A 15,755-nucleotide genomic window follows, 5' to 3' on the forward strand; every position below is an offset into this window, starting at 1 on the left:
GAAAAAGAAAAGAAGCCAAGTACGAAAGACCACATATTATATGATGCCATTTATAGGAAATGTCTAGGATAGGCAAATCTATGGAGACAGAAAGTAAATTTGAGGCTGCCTAGAGGCTGGGAAGGAGTTTGGAGGTAATAGTGAAAGGATACAGGGTTTGGGGTTTTTTGGGGGTTTTGTTTGTTTGTTTTTCTTGAGACAGAGTCTCACTCTGTCTCCCAGGCTGGAGCGCAGTGGCGCCATCTCAGCTCACTACAATCTCCGCCTTCCAGTTTCAAGCGATTCGCCTGCCTCAGCCTGCCAAGTAGCTGGGATTATAGGTGCCCGCTACCATGCCCAACTAATTTTTGTATTTTTAGTAGAGACAGAGTTTTGCCATGTTGGCCAGGCTGATTTTGAACTCCTGACCTCAGGTGATTCACCTGCTTCGGCCTCCCAAAGTTCTGGGATTATAGGTGTGAGCCACCACGCCCAGCCCATGTTTGGGGTATTTTATTTTATTTTATTTTATTTAACAAATTGGGCAGTCTCCCGAGGCAGAGTAGGCTCAGAGAGACTCCGCAGGGTTTATTTTTGAGGTAATGAAAATGTTATAAAATTGTCTGTGGTGTTGGTTGCACATATATCTGGATATACTCGATCTTGAATTGTACACTAACTGGGTGATTTGTATGGTATGTGAATTATATCTAATAAAGCTGTTATTGGGCCAGGCCTAGTGCCTCATATCTGTAATTCCAGCACTTTGGAAGGCTAAGGTAGGAGGACTGCTGAGACCGGGAGTTCCAGACCAGTCTGGGCAACATAGTGAGACCCCTTGTCTCTACAAAAAAAAATTTTTAATTAGCTGGGTGTGGTGGCACATGCCTGTAGTCCTGGCCACTCAGAGGCTAGGGTGGGAGGATCACTTGATCCCAGGAGTTCAAGGTTGCAATGAGCTGTGACCAGGTCACTGAACTCCAGCCTGGACAACAGAGGGAGTCTCTAAATAAATAATAAAATAAATAATAAAAGCAAATGTCTCTAAATAAATAATAAAAGCAAATGCAAGATCTCAGCAAGAAGAAACGTAAAAGTGAGGTGAGTGAGCCAGAGAGTGAGAACACACCTGTTGAAAGAAGCTCAGCTGTGAAGAGAAGAGAGGTATTCAGCAAGTAGTAGCTCTCTTCTCAAAGTTATCCAGGGGCAAGTGAGGGGAGGAAGGGAGTGGTTTTAGTGTTTTGAGAACCTAGGCCAAGAACACACTAGCCTGGGCAACATGGGGAGGTCCCGTCTCAACAAAAAATAAAATTAGCTGAGTGTAGTGGTGCGTGCCTGTAGTCTCAGCCCCTCGGGAGGCTGAGACAGGAGGATGGCTTGAGCCCAGGAGGTTGAGGTTGGAGTGAGCTATGATCACACCACTGCACTCCAGCCTAGGCAACAGAGCAAGACCCTGTCTCAAAAACAAAAAACAGGCCAGGCGCGGTGGCTCACACCTGTAGTCCCAGCACTTTGGGAGGCCAAGGAGGGTGGATCATGAGATCAGGAGATTGAGAGACCATGCTGGCTAACGTGGTGAAGCCCCGTCTCTACTAAAAATATTAAAAAATTAGCTGGGCGTGGTGGTGGGCACCTGTAGTCCCAGCTACTCAGGAGGCTGAGGCAGGAGAATGGCGTGAACCCAGGAGGCGCAGCTTGCAGTAAGCTGACAGAGTTTGCACCACTGCACTCCAGCCTCGGCGACAGAGCGAGACTCCATCTCAAAAAAAAAAAAAAAAAGGTTTGTAATTTTCCTTGGGGAAAAGGCAATAAGGCTAACACAGATGGTCACCCAATAACCAGGTAAAGTTAAGATAAACTATATGTGACTGGCTGGGTGCAGTGGCTCACGCCTGTAATCCCAGCACTTTGGGAGGCTGAGGCAGGTGGATCACTTGAAGTCAGGAGTTTGAGACCAGCCTGGCCAACATGGTGAAACCCCGAATCTACTAAAAATACAAAAGATTAGCTGGGTGTGGTGATGCACACCTGTAATCCCAGCTACTTGGGAGGCTGAGGCAGGAGAATTGCTTGAATCTGGGAGGTGGAGGTTGCAGTGAGCTGAGATCGTGCCATTGCACTCCAGCCTCGGCAACGAGCAAAACTCTGCAAAAAAAAAAAAAAAAAAAGTTTGTAATTTTCCTTGGGATAAAGCCAGTAAGCTAATGCAGATGGTCACCCAATAACCACATAAAGTTAAGATAAACTGTATGGGCCAGGCACGGTGGCTCAAGCCTGTAATCCCAGCACTTTGGGAGGCCGAGACGGGCGGATCACGAGATCAGGAGATCGAGACCATCCTGGCTAACACGGTGAAACCCCGTCTCTACTAAAAAATACAAAAAACTAGCCGGGTGTGGTGGCGGGCGCCTGTAGTCCCAGCTACTCGGGAGGCTGAGGCAGGAGAATGACGTAAACCCGGGAGGCGGAGCTTGCAGTGAGCCGAGATCGCGCCACTGTACTCCAGCCTGGGCGACAGAGCGAGACTCCGTCTCAAAAAAAAAAAAAAAAAAAAAAAGATAAACTGTATGTAACTGGCTGGGCATGGTGGCTCACACCTGTAATCCCAGCACTTTGGGAGGCTGAGGAGGGTGGATCACATGAGGTCAAGAGTTTGAGACCAGCCTGGCCAACATGGTGAAACCCCGTCTCTACTAAAAATACAAAAATTAGCCAGGCGTGGTGGCACCTCTGCCTCCTGGTTCAAGCGATTCTCCTGCCTCAGTCTCCCAAGTAGCTGAGATTACAGGCATGTGCCACCACTTCTGGCTAATTTTGTATTTTTAGTAGAGATGGGGTTTCACCATGTTGGTCAGGCTGGTGTCAAACTCCTGACCTCAGATGATCCACCCATCTCAGCCTCCCAAAGTGCTGGGATTACAGGCGTGAGCCACCGTGCCCAGCCGCGTTGGGGTTTTAAGAGTTCTCAAGCTTGAGCCTGCTTGAAGGTAAAGTTTGCCCCTCTCTCAGCTCAAGTGACTTAATGTCGCCCTTTCCCACACACACCTTTCTGTTCCTTCACCTGCATGAGTTTGAGGACCATGCTAGTCTGGCCCTAACTCCCCGAACTGCCAACTTGGGCTAGCACCTGACCGGCAGTCCTGTAGGCAACCTGCCCCTTTAAGAGCACCCCCCTCCTCCAGCTCCTCCTTCAGGCCTGGCGGCCGGATTTCCCAGTTGGGACCCAGCCCTTTAAAGCCATCGCTCCTTCTTCCTGGTCAGATGTGTGCTGAGACCCAGAGTCACCCAGGGGTCTCCGTCACGTGCCGGGAGTAGGCAGAAGTGGGCTGTGACAGGTGCATGTGGGCATAGACTCCACAGCCTGGGGCTCAGGAGGGACAAGGAGCTGGGACAGGGTGGATCCCGAGAGAAAGCAAAGCCGCTCGGGAGTGGGCAAGAGATGTCGTTACGCAGCCGCTGTGGCCCGATCAACCCTGTGTCAAACCATTCCTGGGCCTTCTTGTTTTTCTTTTTCTTTTTTTTCTTTTTTTTTGTTTGTTTTTTAGACAAGGTCTTACTCTGTTGCCCAAGCTGGAGTGCAGTGGCATGATCTCAGCTCACTGCAGCCCTGACCTCCTGGGCTCAAGGGATACTCCCATCTCAGCCTCCCAGGTAGCTGCAACTATGGGTGTGCCACCATGCTGGGCTAGTTTTTCAGTTTTTTGTAGAGATGGAGTCTCCCTATGTTGCTCAGGCTGGTTGCAAACTCCTGGGCTCAAGTGATTCTCCTGCCTCAGTCTCCCAAAGTGCTGGGATTACAGGTGTGATCCACCTCGCCCGGCCCATCCCTACCTTCTGAAAGAGGCATTCTTATTCTTATTCCCATTTTGCAGATCAGGAAATGGAGCTCAGTGCAGCCCGCTAAGTTGCTCAGGGTCCTACAGCTAACAAGCGGCAGAGGCAGGATCTGAACTCAGGTCAGTGGGACTCCAAAGCTTTGATAGTCTCTCCTCCACATCACCTGCCCCACAGGGTCCGGCCTTCTTCTAAAACTAAATTTTTCCTTGGTTTTCCTGTATGCAGTAGAGTGTGGGGGGAGGAATGGGTCATTGCTGCATGCCCCCACATCTGGGTTCCTTCCTCCTCCCAGGAGCTGCTTAGAGATGCTGCTGTGGCCACTCCTGCTGCTGCTGCTGCTGCTGCTGCTGCTGCTGCTGCTGCCAACATTGACCTTGCTCATGCAGCAGCGCTCCCAGGATGCCAGGCTGTCCTGGCTTGCTGGCCTCCAGCACCGAGTGGCATGGGGGGCCCTGGTCTGGGCAGCCAGCTGGCAGCGATGGAGGCTGGAGCAGAGCACGCTCCACGTGCACCAGAGCCAGCAGCAGGCCCTGAGGTGGTGTCTACAGGGAGCCCAGCGCCCCCACTGTTCCTTCACAGGTGTGTTTCCCAGGGTCTGGGGAGGTGACCCAAAGAGAAAGAAATCCCACAGGACCATGAGATTCCAGAGCCTGAAGGCCCCCATACCTCCTCCACTGCCAACCGAGTGGCCTGACACAGAGACGCAGGACCGGCTCTCTTGTCCAAGATGAATTTCCCATGCTGGGTCCTTACAGCCCTTCTTCCCCAGGCCTATTCTCAGTTCCTCCCTCAAGGGTTTCACCAGTCTTGCCTGAAACTCTTGGGAAACTGGCTTCCTGAGGCGTTTCTGTTGTCATTGGGGCTATAGACATAAGCACCTTCCGGAATCATCTCCCTCTGACCAAAGCCAGCCAGACCCAGGAGGAAGAGAATGGAGAGCAGCCACTGCCCCGGACCTCTAACCAGGACCTGGGGGAGGCCTCTCTGCAGGTAATCTAGAATGGCCAGAGCCCAGTCCCACCAGAGACCTCTGACTTGCAACCAAACCCTCCCATCATGGTGGGCAAAGAACCCTCAAATGGGGGCTCTGGGTCTGGTTCTGATGCCAGACCAACACACTCTCTTTCCTCCTCCAGGCCACCGTGCTGGGTCTGGTAGCCCTAAACAAGGCCTACCCAGAAGTGCTGGCTCAGGGGGGCACTGCCCGCCTGACCCTTACATCCCCTTGGCCCCAACCCCTGCCTTGGCCTGGGAATACCCTGGGCCGGGTGGGCACCCGTGGAACCAAGGACCCTAGGGCCCTGCTGCTGGACGCACTGAGGTCCCCAGGGCTGAGGGCACTGGAGGCTGGGACGGCGGTCGAACTCCTGGATGTTTTCTTGGGTCTGGAGGCTGACGGTGAAGAGCTGGCTGGGGCGATAGCTGCCGGGAACCCTGGAGCACCTCTCCCTGAACGGGCAGCTGAGCTGCGGGAGGCCCTAGAGCAGGGGCCCCGCGGACTGGCCCTTCGGCTCTGGCCAAAGCTGCAGGTGGTGGTGACTCTGGATACAGGAGGCCAGGCCGAGACTGTGGCTGCCCTCAGGGCCTTGTGGTGCCAAGGACTAGCTTTCTTCTCTCCTGCTTATGCTGCCTCGGGAGGTCAGTGGGACTCAAGGGCAGTGACGTGGGGGCAAGGGTCAGAGGTCACATGGCTAACAGCCATGCATTGGGCCCTACATAATCATCTCATTTAATCCTCCCCAACAAGCTGCATGCTAGGGACAGCAGCCTCCTTTCACAAGTGAAGAAATTCAGGCTTACCTAGGTTAAGAGTCTTGTAGCTGGGCGCAGTGGCTTATGCCTGTAATCCGGCACTTTGGGAGGCCAAGGCGGATGGATCACTTGAGGTCAGAAGTTCCAGACCAGCCTGGCCAACATTGTGAAACCCCATCTCTACTAAAAATACAAAAACTAGTGGGGCGTGGTGGTGCATGCCTATAATCCCAGCTACCTGGGAGGCTGAGGCAGGAGAATTGCTTGAACCTGGGAGGCAGAAGTTGTAGTGAGCTGAGATCGCGCCATTGCACTCCAGCCTGGATGACAGAGCAAGACCCTGTCTCAAAAAAAAAAAAAAAAAAAAAAAAAAGGCCAGGGAAGTGGCTCACACATGTAATCCCAGCACTTTGGGAGGCTGAGGCGTGTGGATCATCTGAAGTTAGGAGTTCAAGACCAGCCTGGCCAATGTGGTGAAACCCTGTCTCTACTGAAAATACAAAAATTAGCCAGGTGTGGTGGCCAGCGCCTGTAATCCCAGCTACTCAGGAGGCTTAGGCAGGAAAACACTTGAACCCAGGACTCACTGAATCACTGAGCCGAGATCGCACCACTGCACTCCAGCCTGGGTGACAGAGCGAGACTCTGTCTCAAAAAAAAAGAGAAAAAAAGAGCCTTGCACAAATTCATGTGGCACCAGGATTCACTCCCAGGTCTGCCCCTCCAGGGCCACAGCACTCTGCCTCTCCAGTGAGGGCCTAAGAGGCAGCCCGCTGAGCCTAGGAGAGCCAGGAAGGATGCGGTGGAAGGGCAGCAGGAGGATCGGGTGCTCAGAGGATCAGGCCTGGGGTCCAGGAGGGGCTACTGTCTGGAGAAAGCAATGGCACCAGCAGACACTGAGGAGGCTGCTTTGCTTCCACAGGGGTGCTGGGCCTAAACCTACAGCCAGAGCAGCCCTATGGACTCTACCTACTGCCCCCCGGGGCCCCCTTTATCGAGCTGCTCCCAGTCAAGGAAGGCACCCAGGAGGAAGCTGCCTCCACCCTCCTTTTGACCGAGGCCCAGCAGGGCAAGGAGTATGAGCTGGTGCTGACGGACCGCGCCAGCCTCACCAGGTGATCAGCTGCACAGTCCCTGCTACCTGGGGCCCTATGGGACCATGCTGGGGACCTGGCGCATGAACTCAGAAGCCCTTGGGCCCGACCTCACTCCCACTTGCACCCCATCAGGTGCCGCCTGGGTGATGTGGTGCGAGTGGTTGGTGTCTACAATCAGTGCCCAGTCGTCAGGTTCATCTACAGGTAGGTGACCCCGGGGAGCTGAAGGGCCATCCTTGTGTCCTGGGCTCCACTGCCTCTCCCTTCCTCCTCTTCAGGCTGGGCCAGACCCTGAGTGTGCGAGGGGAAGATATTGGCGAGGACCTGTTCTCTGAGGCCCTGGGCCGGGCAGTGGGGCAGTGGCCGGGGGCCAAGCTGCTGGACCACAGCTGTGTGGAGAGCAGCATTCTGGGTGAGCTTCCCCACTGGCTCCTGCCTACCATCCTTGGGCTACCCTTCAACTTCTACCTCCTCTGCCAGGGGACTGCTAGGAAAGAGGTAACACTCAGCCTCCTTTACCACTCCTACAAAAGTCCTTCTCTGCATCTAACTCTCATCCATCCTGCTGCAGTCTCTACCCATTTTCTTTCCTGATCTGTCTCCTATTTAGGATCAAGCTCTAGGTTCCTCCCCATTTATCCCACTCCCCACCAGGAAGCTCTTTTTTCCCTAAAACCTCAGAGTGGGGAAGAACAGATGCGGCAGAGGACACTAGACTTGGCAGTTGCCCATTCACTGGAAGTATGTGTGCACATGGGGTCTGTTCACAGATTCTTCTGCGGGCTCTGCTCCCCACTACGAGGTGTTTGTGGCGCTGAGGGGGCTGAGGAATCTGTCGGAGGAAAATCGAGACAAGGTAAAGGAGATGAGGACAGGGTCTGACAGTAAAGCCCTTCACTCTGCACACTCCCACGGAGATCAGGGCTGATGGGGAGGAGAGCGGCGGCAGAGGAGAAGCTCCCTGGGGCTCTGGGAGGGGAGCGCTGAGTCCCACAGACACACACCTGTCCACGCAAAACTTCTAAACACATGTAGCCTGGACCCAGCCACGCATGCCTCGTGTGCACACTCATGGTCACACACCAGTTCACTCACGCTGTTCTGTTCCCAGCTGGACCACTGCCTTCAGGAAGCCTCTCCCCGTTACAAGTCCCTGCGGTTCTGGGGCAGCGTGGGCCCTGCCAGAGTCCACCTGGTGGGGCAAGGGGCCTTCCGAGCACTCCGGGCAGCCCTCGCTGCCTGCCCCTCCTCCCCGTTCCCACCTGCGATGCCCCGGGTCCTTCGGCACAGGCACCTGGCCCAGTGCCTGCAGGAGAGGGTGGTGTCCTGAGTCAAGGCCTGCCCCACCACCCAGCTTCCCCCCGAGGCCACCTTGCTCCTCCCTCTGGACCTCTCTGGATGGGGAGTCCTTGGCCGGGGACTCTGACTCTGTGTCACCTGACATTTGCCCATGAGAGCCGCTGGGCCTTAGGGAGGCCTTGGCCCAGCTGACTAGTTCTAAGGTATGGGCCTCTGGGGTTAGTAGACGCCAGCAGTGCCTGCCCGTGTCCCTGTGTCCAGGCATGGAGGACGCTGCTAGAGAGTTACCATGCACACCAATGGTTTCCTGTATCACAGCCCAAGGGGGTTCTCTGGCAGCCACAGCTGTGTGCTCAGTCAGTGCACTGGGCAAGCTGGAAGCGTCAGGGGGTTAATGTCTCCAGGAGCAACCCTGAGTCAATAAGGAGCAGGACCTCAGCTTCACTGTCCTTGAGCAGGACAATTCTGAAGTGTATTCTACATAAACTCTCAGAGGATGCCCAGCAGGATGGCGTCCCAGTTGCCCACAGCAGTAACCCACTCAATCATGTACTTCCTGCAGGGGCTCCTCCCTTCCCTCTCTTCCCCACTCCCCACTTGGGCTTCCTGGGATGGCTCCCAAATAAACCTCTTGCACCCAGATTCTTGCCTCAGAGTCTGCTTTGGGGAACTGGGGAGTGGACCCCGGCCCAGCCATTCCCTCACTGAGCTCCAGGACTTTCCCCCAACATTCTGGTCTGGGCCTGGCGAGGCTGCATGTGCACACAGGAGCCTTTGGGGACTCCTAGCACATCCTAGGCCAGCACCCACAAACCACTTCTGCGGTGGGGAAGGGACAGCTATTTTTCACATCATAAGGCATCGTCCCAGGAAGCAACCCCAGAGACCATCTGGGTTCACTGTTCCATACCAATGAGGAAACGCAGCCTCCACAAGGTTGTAGAGGCTAAAATAAAAGAAAAAAAGAAACTAGGCTAGGTTTTGGCTTCCTTCCCTCCCACTGCCCGGGCTGAGTTTTTAAGGTTTTCCATCTTGGAGGCTGGTGGGAGGGGCAGCCCAAGACCCTGCAGCTCCTCCTAAGTAGAGGCAGCACCAGTTCCAGATGCCTTTGAATGACTTCTCCATTCCATGTCCTACATCCAGGGCCTTGCTGCATACCCACCCGGCCCCCACCTCAGCCTGTCACTCCATCCTATTAAAATCTTCCCATGAAGCTGGGCACAGTGGCATGGGCCTGTAGTCCCAGCTACTCAAGAGGCTGAGGTGGAAGGATGGCTCATGCTCAGGAGTTCAAGACTAGCCTGGGCAACACAGCGAGACCATCTCGAAAAAAAAAAAAAAAAAAAAAATCCTCCCATGGTAGCCCCCATCACCCACAGGATTCAGACCAATCAGCTTGGCCTATTAGACCCTTTGACCTTGGCCCTCACCTACATGTCCAGCTGCCTCTCTCCCCTTGCTGGAAAGAAGGCCTGGACTAAGGACCACACCTCACCTCCCATCTAAGGGTTGTTAAGCACTGTCAACTCCAGGATTTTGCTCAAGTGGTCCCTTCTATGTAATGCCCTCCATCCCGCTGCCCCTGATGTAAACTAGCTTTCATGCAAGGCCTTTGAGGACCCCCTACCAGGCCCACCCCAGGCAGAGTGACTGGCTCAACTTTGCTCATGTGGGCAGAAGTCCTCTCCTTCACCGAACTATCATTATGCCTGAACTGCCTCCCACCTGAAATGATGAGCTCCTTGGAAACTGGGCCAGGTCCTGTGCACAGCAGGAGCTCAATAAAGAGGTTGTAGGCCAGGCACCATGGCTCACACCTGTAATCCCAGCACTTTGGGAGGCCGAGGCAGTCAGATCACCTGAGGTCAGCAGTTCGAGACCAGCCTGGCCAACATGGTGAAACCCTGTTTCTACTAAAAATACAAAAAAATAACTGGACATGGTGACGTGAAACTGTAATCCCAGCTACTTGGGAGGCTGAGGCAGGAGAATCGCTTGAACCCAGGAGGTGGAGGTTGCAGTGAGCCAATGTGCCTTTGCACACTAACTTGGGCAACAAGAGTGAAATTCTGTCTTCAAAAAAAAAAAAAAAAAAAGGATCCCGCTAACCCGACCACCGCTGGCCTTCGCAGGACACCATGAACCACACGGTCCAAACCGTCTTCTTTCCTGTCAACAGCGGCCAGCCCCCCAGCTATGAAATGCTCAAGGAAGAGCACGAGGTGGCTGTGCTGGGGGCGCCCCACAACCTTGCTCCCCCGACGTCCACCGTGATCCACATCCGCAGCGAGACCTCCGTGCCCGACCATGTCGTCTGGTCCCTGTTCAACACCCTCTTCATGAACCCCTGCTGCCTGGGCTTCATAGCGTTCGCCTACTCCGTGAAGTCTAGGGACAGGAAGATGGTTGGCGACCTGACTGGGGCCCAGGCCTATGCCTCCACCGCCAAGTGCCTGAACATCTGGGCCCTGATTTTGGGCATCCTCATGACCATTCTGCTCATTGTCGTCCCAGTATTGATCTTCCAAGCCCATCAATAGATCGGGAGACATCATTCAGGCCAGGAGCTCTGCCTATAACCTGTATCCCACGTGCTCTACCTTCCATTCCTGGTCCTGCCCCCAGAGCCGAGTCCTGTGTCAGTCCTTTATCCTCACACACTTTTCTACAATGGCATTCAATAAAGTGCACATGTTTCTGGAAAAAAAAAAAAAAAGTTGTGAATAAGCGAAGCTTAGACCTGGAGATGACATGTGTTCTTCACTGCATGGTGGCTCACTCCATGGTGACTGTAGAGTGGGACTACATCCCTCCCCTCCAGGTAGCCTGAGCCAGGGAGAAAGCTGGGGAGGTAGAATGTTTCCATCAGCTTCTGGTAGAAACCGAGTTTGGTCAGGCAGAGTAGCTCACAGCCGTCATCCCAGCACTTTGGGAGGCCAAAGCGGGAGGATGGCTTGAGCCAGGGATTTGAGACCAGCCTGAGAGACCCAGTCTCTACAAACAAATTTAAATATTAGCCAGGGATGGTGGCACGCATTTGTGGTCCCAGCTGCTTGTGTAGCTGTGGTGAGAGCACTGCTTGAGCCCTGGCATTCGGTGCTGCAGTGAGTGACGGTTGTCCCACTGCACTCCAGCCTGGGCAACAGAGTCAAACTTTGTCAAGAAAGAAAATAAAGAAAGAGAGAAGGCCAGGCGTGGTGGCTCATGCCTATAATCCCAGCACTTTGGGTGGCTGAGGCAGGTGGATCACCTGAGGTCGGGAGTTCAAGACCAGCCCAACCAACATGAAGAAACCCCATCTCTACTAAAAATACAAAATTAGCCGGGCATGGTGGCGCATGCCTGTAATCCTAGCTACTCAGGAGGCTGAGGCAGGAGAATCACTTGAACCCTGGAGGTGGAGGTTGCAGTGAGTCGAGATTGCGCCATTGCACTCCAACCTGGGCAACAAGAGCGAAACTCTGTCTCAAAAAAAAAAAAAGAAAGAAAGAAAGAGGGAGAGAGTGAGAGAGAGAAAGAAAGAAATGCAAGAGGGAAGGAAGGAAGGAAGGAAGGAAGGAAAAAAAAAAAAAAGAGGATGGGTGCGGTGGCTCACACTTGTAATCCCAACACTTTGGGAGACTGAAGTGGGTGGATCACTTGAGACCACCCTGGCCAACATGGTGAAACCCTATCTCTATTAAAAATACAAAAATTAGCTGGTTGTGGTGGTGTGCACCTGTAATTCTAGCTATTCGGGAGGCTGAGGCAGGAGAATCACTTGAACCCAAGGCAGGGGTTGCAGTGAGCCAAGATGATCATACCACTGCACTCCAGCCTGAGCGACAAGACCAAAATTTAGTCACACACACACACACACACACACACACACACACACACACAGAGAGAGAGAGAGAGAGAGAGAGAGAAGAAAGAGAAATTGGGCTTGGTTTTAGCTTCTTACCTCCTACTGCCTAGGCTGGGTTTTCAAGGTTTTCCATATCAGAGGCTAGTGGAAGGGGCAGAAGGGGAGAAGAAAGCTAGGGGGAGGGGGGCAGCTAAGGAACCTTTCCATGAAGGAAGAAGGTCCTGGAGCCTAACAGTCCCCAGGGGCAGTGACAAGAAGCAGGGGAGGGAGAGGACTGCTGCTGGCTGCTCCACCCCCTACACACAGAATGTGGGGTCTTGCGCATCTGCCTCTCTCCTGCCCCTAATTAGTAGCTGCCTCCCTCCATATTGTCCCAGGCCAGCGCCTCTTTTGTGCTCCCAGATGCCTGGGTGCAAGGTGGCCTCATTAGTGCCCGGAGACCGCCCCATCTCCAGGGAGCAGGCGGACAGACAAGGGGGTGATTAGGGGCACAGTGATCCAACCCTGGCCTCTGAACGCAGCAGCGGCCATTCCTTGGGCCCAGCCTGGAGACGGCCCCCCTGCAGGAGGCTAATCTTAGACTTGCCTTTGTCTGGCCCGGGTGTGGACGTAAGTGCCTGTCAATTCCCTGCCACCTCAGAGCACTATAAACCCCAGACCCCTGGGAGAGGGTCACAATCGACAGCCTCAAGGTTCCTGGCTTTTTGAACCACCGCAGACATCTCCTTTCCCGGCTGCCCCACCCTGAGCACCAGATACCATGAACCTTCCTTCCACAAAGGTAAAGACCCAGGGACGGAGGGGTGATTCACCATTCCAGAGAAGCAAAACTAGCGCTTGCTCAGAGGGCTGGAAGAAAGGCCGAAGGTGTCTCCACTCTTGGTCTTTTCCCGGGTGTGCTCTGAGGCAGGAGCACCTGCCTTGGCTCACACTGGGTTGGGTGCTGTTTTGCTAAGAGCCTGTGTTTGCGAGCTCTTACTATGTGTCAGGTGCTGTGTTTGCTCTTTTTTTTTTTTTTTTTTTTTTGTCAGCTCTTTTCATCCTCCCAGCAGCCCTGCAGAGTAGGAATTATTTCTAGTATACCCAGTTTACAGGTAAGGGAGCTGTGCCCTCTGAAAGGGCAGGAAACTGGTTCAAAGCCATGGAGTTCAGTTACTCCAGAAAGGGGGCAGGCAGATGAGACAGCATTCTGGAGTGTTGCTAGTTCCTGATTTCCACGTGTTTCCCTGCTGTGGAGAGGAGGTGGCGGGCACTCAGTAGGGCCCGGTTTTTCCCAAGTTTACAACTTCTGCAGACAGACACGCCTGTTTTCAGGTGGAGTGGTAAGTGCCCTAGTGGGGGCACAGTGGCCTAAGTCTCCAGAGGAGAGGGGGATTCACTCTGCCCAGGGGGTCTCAAAAGGCCTCCTGGAGGAGATGCTCTGCTGGATCTTGAAGGAGGAGCAGGTAAAGTAGCCCGATACCAGCAAGGGCGCAAATCTAGGAGAACTAAGTGACAGCCAGAGAGAAGTGCAGGCCCGGAGGGGGCGCGGAGCCAGCGGGGTAGGTCCTGGGCGTGGGAGCTTGTGGCGGGCGCCGTGGGAAAACCCCTAGCGCCCTGTCTCCGTTCCCCTAGGTCTGCTGGGCCGCCGTGACGCTACTGCTGCTGCTGCTGCTGCTGCCGCCCGCGCTGCTGTCGCCCGGGGCGGCTGCACAGCCCCTGCCCGACTGCTGTCGTCAAAAGACGTGCTCCTGCCGCCTCTACGAGCTGCTGCATGGTGCGGGCAATCACGCGGCCGGCATCCTCACGCTGGGCAAGCGGCGATCCGGGCCCCCTGGCCTCCAGGGTCGGTTGCAGCGCCTCCTGCAGGCCAGCGGCAACCACGCCGCGGGCATCCTGACCATGGGCCGCCGCGCAGGCGCAGAGCCAGCGCCTCGCCCCTGCCTCGGGCGCCACTGTCCCGCTGCGGCCGCCACATCCGTCGCGCCCGGGGGACAGTCCGGGATCTGAGTCTTTCTTCGGGCCCTGTCCTGGCCCAGGCCTCTGCCCTCTGCCCACCCAGCGTCAGCCCCCAGAAAAACGGCAATAAAGACGAGTCTCCATTCGTGTGACTGGTCTCTGTTCCTGTGCGGTCGCGTCCTGCCCTTATGGTGCGGCAGAGCATCTTGCGGAGGGCGGGAGGGCCTGGAAACCCGGCTCTGAGGCACCAGCCTTGGCTTTTGCGTTGCTGAATCGAAAACACTCTTGGTTGGGGAGCTCCCAGTGCAAGGCCCTGGGGCACAGAGATAACTGCACAGGTGCATGCTTGGATCGGGGCATGCGGGACTCCCACGATGCTCTGCTAGGCATTCTGTAGCGGGGACTTCACCCAGAGATGCGGAAGGGGAAGGAGAGCGAGAAAGGTTGCAACCGGTCGGTTGCAGCGCTCACGCCTGTAATACCAGCATTTTGGGATGCCAAAGCAGGAGGATCGCTTGAAGCAAGGAGTTCGAGACGAGCCTAGGCAACATAGTGAGTGAGACTTCTCTCCAAAAAGTTTTTTTAATTAGCGGGGTATGGTGGGCGAGAGAATCGCTTGAGCCCAGGAGTTTGAGTCTGAGCCATGATTGGGCCACTGCGCTCCAGCCTGGGCGACAGAACGAGACATTTTCCAAAAAAGAAAAGAAAAAGAAAAGCAGAAAGGAAAGGAAAGGAAACGAAGGCAAGCTGCATAGAGGAGCAGAATCCAGCTAGGAAGGGGTGGGAGTCAATCCTGCTGAAAAGGCAGGGAATATGAACTTCAACAATGAGTCATCCAGAATGGTTGCATCATGGGGTATAGGGTGTGGGGAGTGGAGAGGCTCAGGAAGCGACACGGTTACAGTCAGTGCAGCCCAGCTCCAAAGGTTCTCACAAATCATCAGGCTTTGCACTTTATCTTGTAGGTAACAGAGGCATAGGACATTCTTAAGCAGGAGCAGGACAAGATTTTTCTGCAACTCCAGTCAAAGACACCTGTTACTGGTGTTTCCAAAATCCATATATTGAAGTCCTTACCCGTGGCACTTCAGAATGTGACTGTATTTGGAAATAAGGTCCTTCCAGATGCAATTAGCTAAGATGAGGTCATACTAGAGTGGGGTAGGACCTCTAATCCACTGTGACTGGCGTCCCTATAAAAAAGGGAATTTGAACACAGAAACGCACACAGGGAGAACCTATGTGAACATGAAGGTAGAGATTGACTCCTACAAGCCAAGAAACACCAAAGATTGCCAGCACCCGCCCCCACTTCCTCCAGAAGATAGGGGAGAGGCATGCAACAGATTCTCCCTCACAGCCTTCAGAAGGAACCAACGCTGCCTTCACCTGACCTTGCTTGGACTTCTAGCATCCAGAACTGTGAGACAATAGGTTTCTGTTGTTTGAGCCACCCACTTTGTGGTACTTTGTTATGGCATTCCTAGGAAACTAATAAAACATCCAAAAGTAGAGACACAGGCTGAGCTTGGTGGTTCATGCGTGTAATCCCAGCACTTTGGGAGGCTGAGGCGGGCGGATCACTTGAGGTCAGGAGTTCAAGACCAGCCTGGCCAACATGGCAAAACCCCATCTCTACTAAAAATACAAAAATTAGCCGGGCATTGAAATGCACGCCTGTGATCCCAGCTACTAGGGAGGCTGAAGCAGGAGAATTGCTTGAACCCAGGAGGCAGAGGTTACAGTGAGCTGAGATCATGCCACTGCACTCCAGCTTGGGCGACAGAGCAAGACTCCATCTCAAAAACAGCAAGAACAACAATAACAACAACAAAAGTAGAACACAGAAAAACGCAGCCCTTCTTAGCAATCAAACATCCCAGATAATACCTAGCTCAGAGAGTGGGGAGAATTTAGCCTGCCCTCCTTGCCCATTGGGGTTCCCACGTTCACTGGCTTCAGCTGTTTTGTCGTGGGAAGCAGCCAGCCTCAGCCACAGAACTCAG

At 54.2% G+C, this 15,755-nt stretch overlaps 2 protein-coding genes and 1 pseudogene across 5 annotated transcripts; all 3 read left to right on the forward strand.

Annotated features, from left to right (window-relative positions):
- Positions 1–3,186: 3,186 nt before the first annotated feature.
- Positions 3,187–8,606, forward strand: GHDC (GH3 domain containing). Of its 2 annotated transcripts, none has more exons than XM_008012651.3 (10): positions 3,187–3,314; positions 3,852–3,935; positions 4,109–4,395; positions 4,685–4,806; positions 4,953–5,454; positions 6,491–6,683; positions 6,798–6,869; positions 6,944–7,077; positions 7,436–7,521; positions 7,777–8,606. In XM_008012651.3, exons 3-10 carry the CDS (start codon positions 4,122–4,124, stop codon positions 7,993–7,995), a joined length of 1,602 nt encoding a protein of 533 aa, XP_008010842.3. In that variant the 5' UTR covers positions 3,187–3,314; positions 3,852–3,935; positions 4,109–4,121; the 3' UTR covers positions 7,996–8,606. The 2 variants fall into 2 exon arrangements, with proteins under 2 accessions (XP_008010842.3, XP_037849112.2); XM_037993184.2 differs by lacking the exon at positions 3,187–3,314 and adding an exon at positions 3,323–3,630.
- A 1,481-nt stretch (positions 8,607–10,087) lies between these two features.
- On the forward strand, positions 10,088–10,525 carry LOC103243415 (interferon-induced transmembrane protein 3 pseudogene; annotated as a pseudogene). Its single transcript, XR_012088907.1, has one exon. The product of XR_012088907.1 is annotated as an interferon-induced transmembrane protein 3 pseudogene (transcript).
- Positions 10,526–12,669: 2,144 nt separating this feature from the next.
- Positions 12,670–13,898, forward strand: HCRT (hypocretin neuropeptide precursor). Of its 2 annotated transcripts, none has more exons than XM_073005579.1 (2): positions 12,670–12,905; positions 13,426–13,898. In XM_073005579.1, the coding sequence occupies exons 1-2, from the start codon at positions 12,792–12,794 to the stop codon at positions 13,798–13,800; spliced, it is 489 nt and encodes a 162-aa protein (XP_072861680.1). In that variant the 5' UTR covers positions 12,670–12,791; the 3' UTR covers positions 13,801–13,898. The 2 variants fall into 2 exon arrangements, 1 of the variants encoding a protein (XP_072861680.1); XR_012088987.1 differs by lacking the exon at positions 12,670–12,905 and adding an exon at positions 12,938–13,133 and having other exon boundaries at positions 13,426–13,527.
- Positions 13,899–15,755: the final 1,857 nt, after the last annotated feature.

The sequence above is a fragment of the Chlorocebus sabaeus genome, chromosome 16 (assembly GCF_047675955.1).
Source record: "Chlorocebus sabaeus isolate Y175 chromosome 16, mChlSab1.0.hap1, whole genome shotgun sequence".
NCBI classification, from domain to species: domain Eukaryota; kingdom Metazoa; phylum Chordata; class Mammalia; order Primates; family Cercopithecidae; genus Chlorocebus; species Chlorocebus sabaeus.

Excerpts from the sequence above, each read along its gene's own strand:
- GHDC (XM_008012651.3), top strand. The coding sequence starts at position 4,122 with ATGCTGCTGTGGCCACTCCTGCTGCTGCTGCTGCTGCTGCTGCTGCTG. Across the intron at positions 4,807-4,952 it reads TGGGGGAGGCCTCTCTGCAG|GCCACCGTGCTGGGTCTGGT; the intron begins GTAATCTAGAAT and ends TTCCTCCTCCAG. Across the intron at positions 6,684-6,797 it reads GACCGCGCCAGCCTCACCAG|GTGCCGCCTGGGTGATGTGG; the intron begins GTGATCAGCTGC and ends GCACCCCATCAG.
- HCRT (XM_073005579.1), top strand. The coding sequence starts at position 12,792 with ATGTGTCAGGTGCTGTGTTTGCTCTTTTTTTTTTTTTTTTTTTTTTGT. Across the intron at positions 12,906-13,425 it reads CTAGTATACCCAGTTTACAG|GTCTGCTGGGCCGCCGTGAC; the intron begins GTAAGGGAGCTG and ends CCGTTCCCCTAG.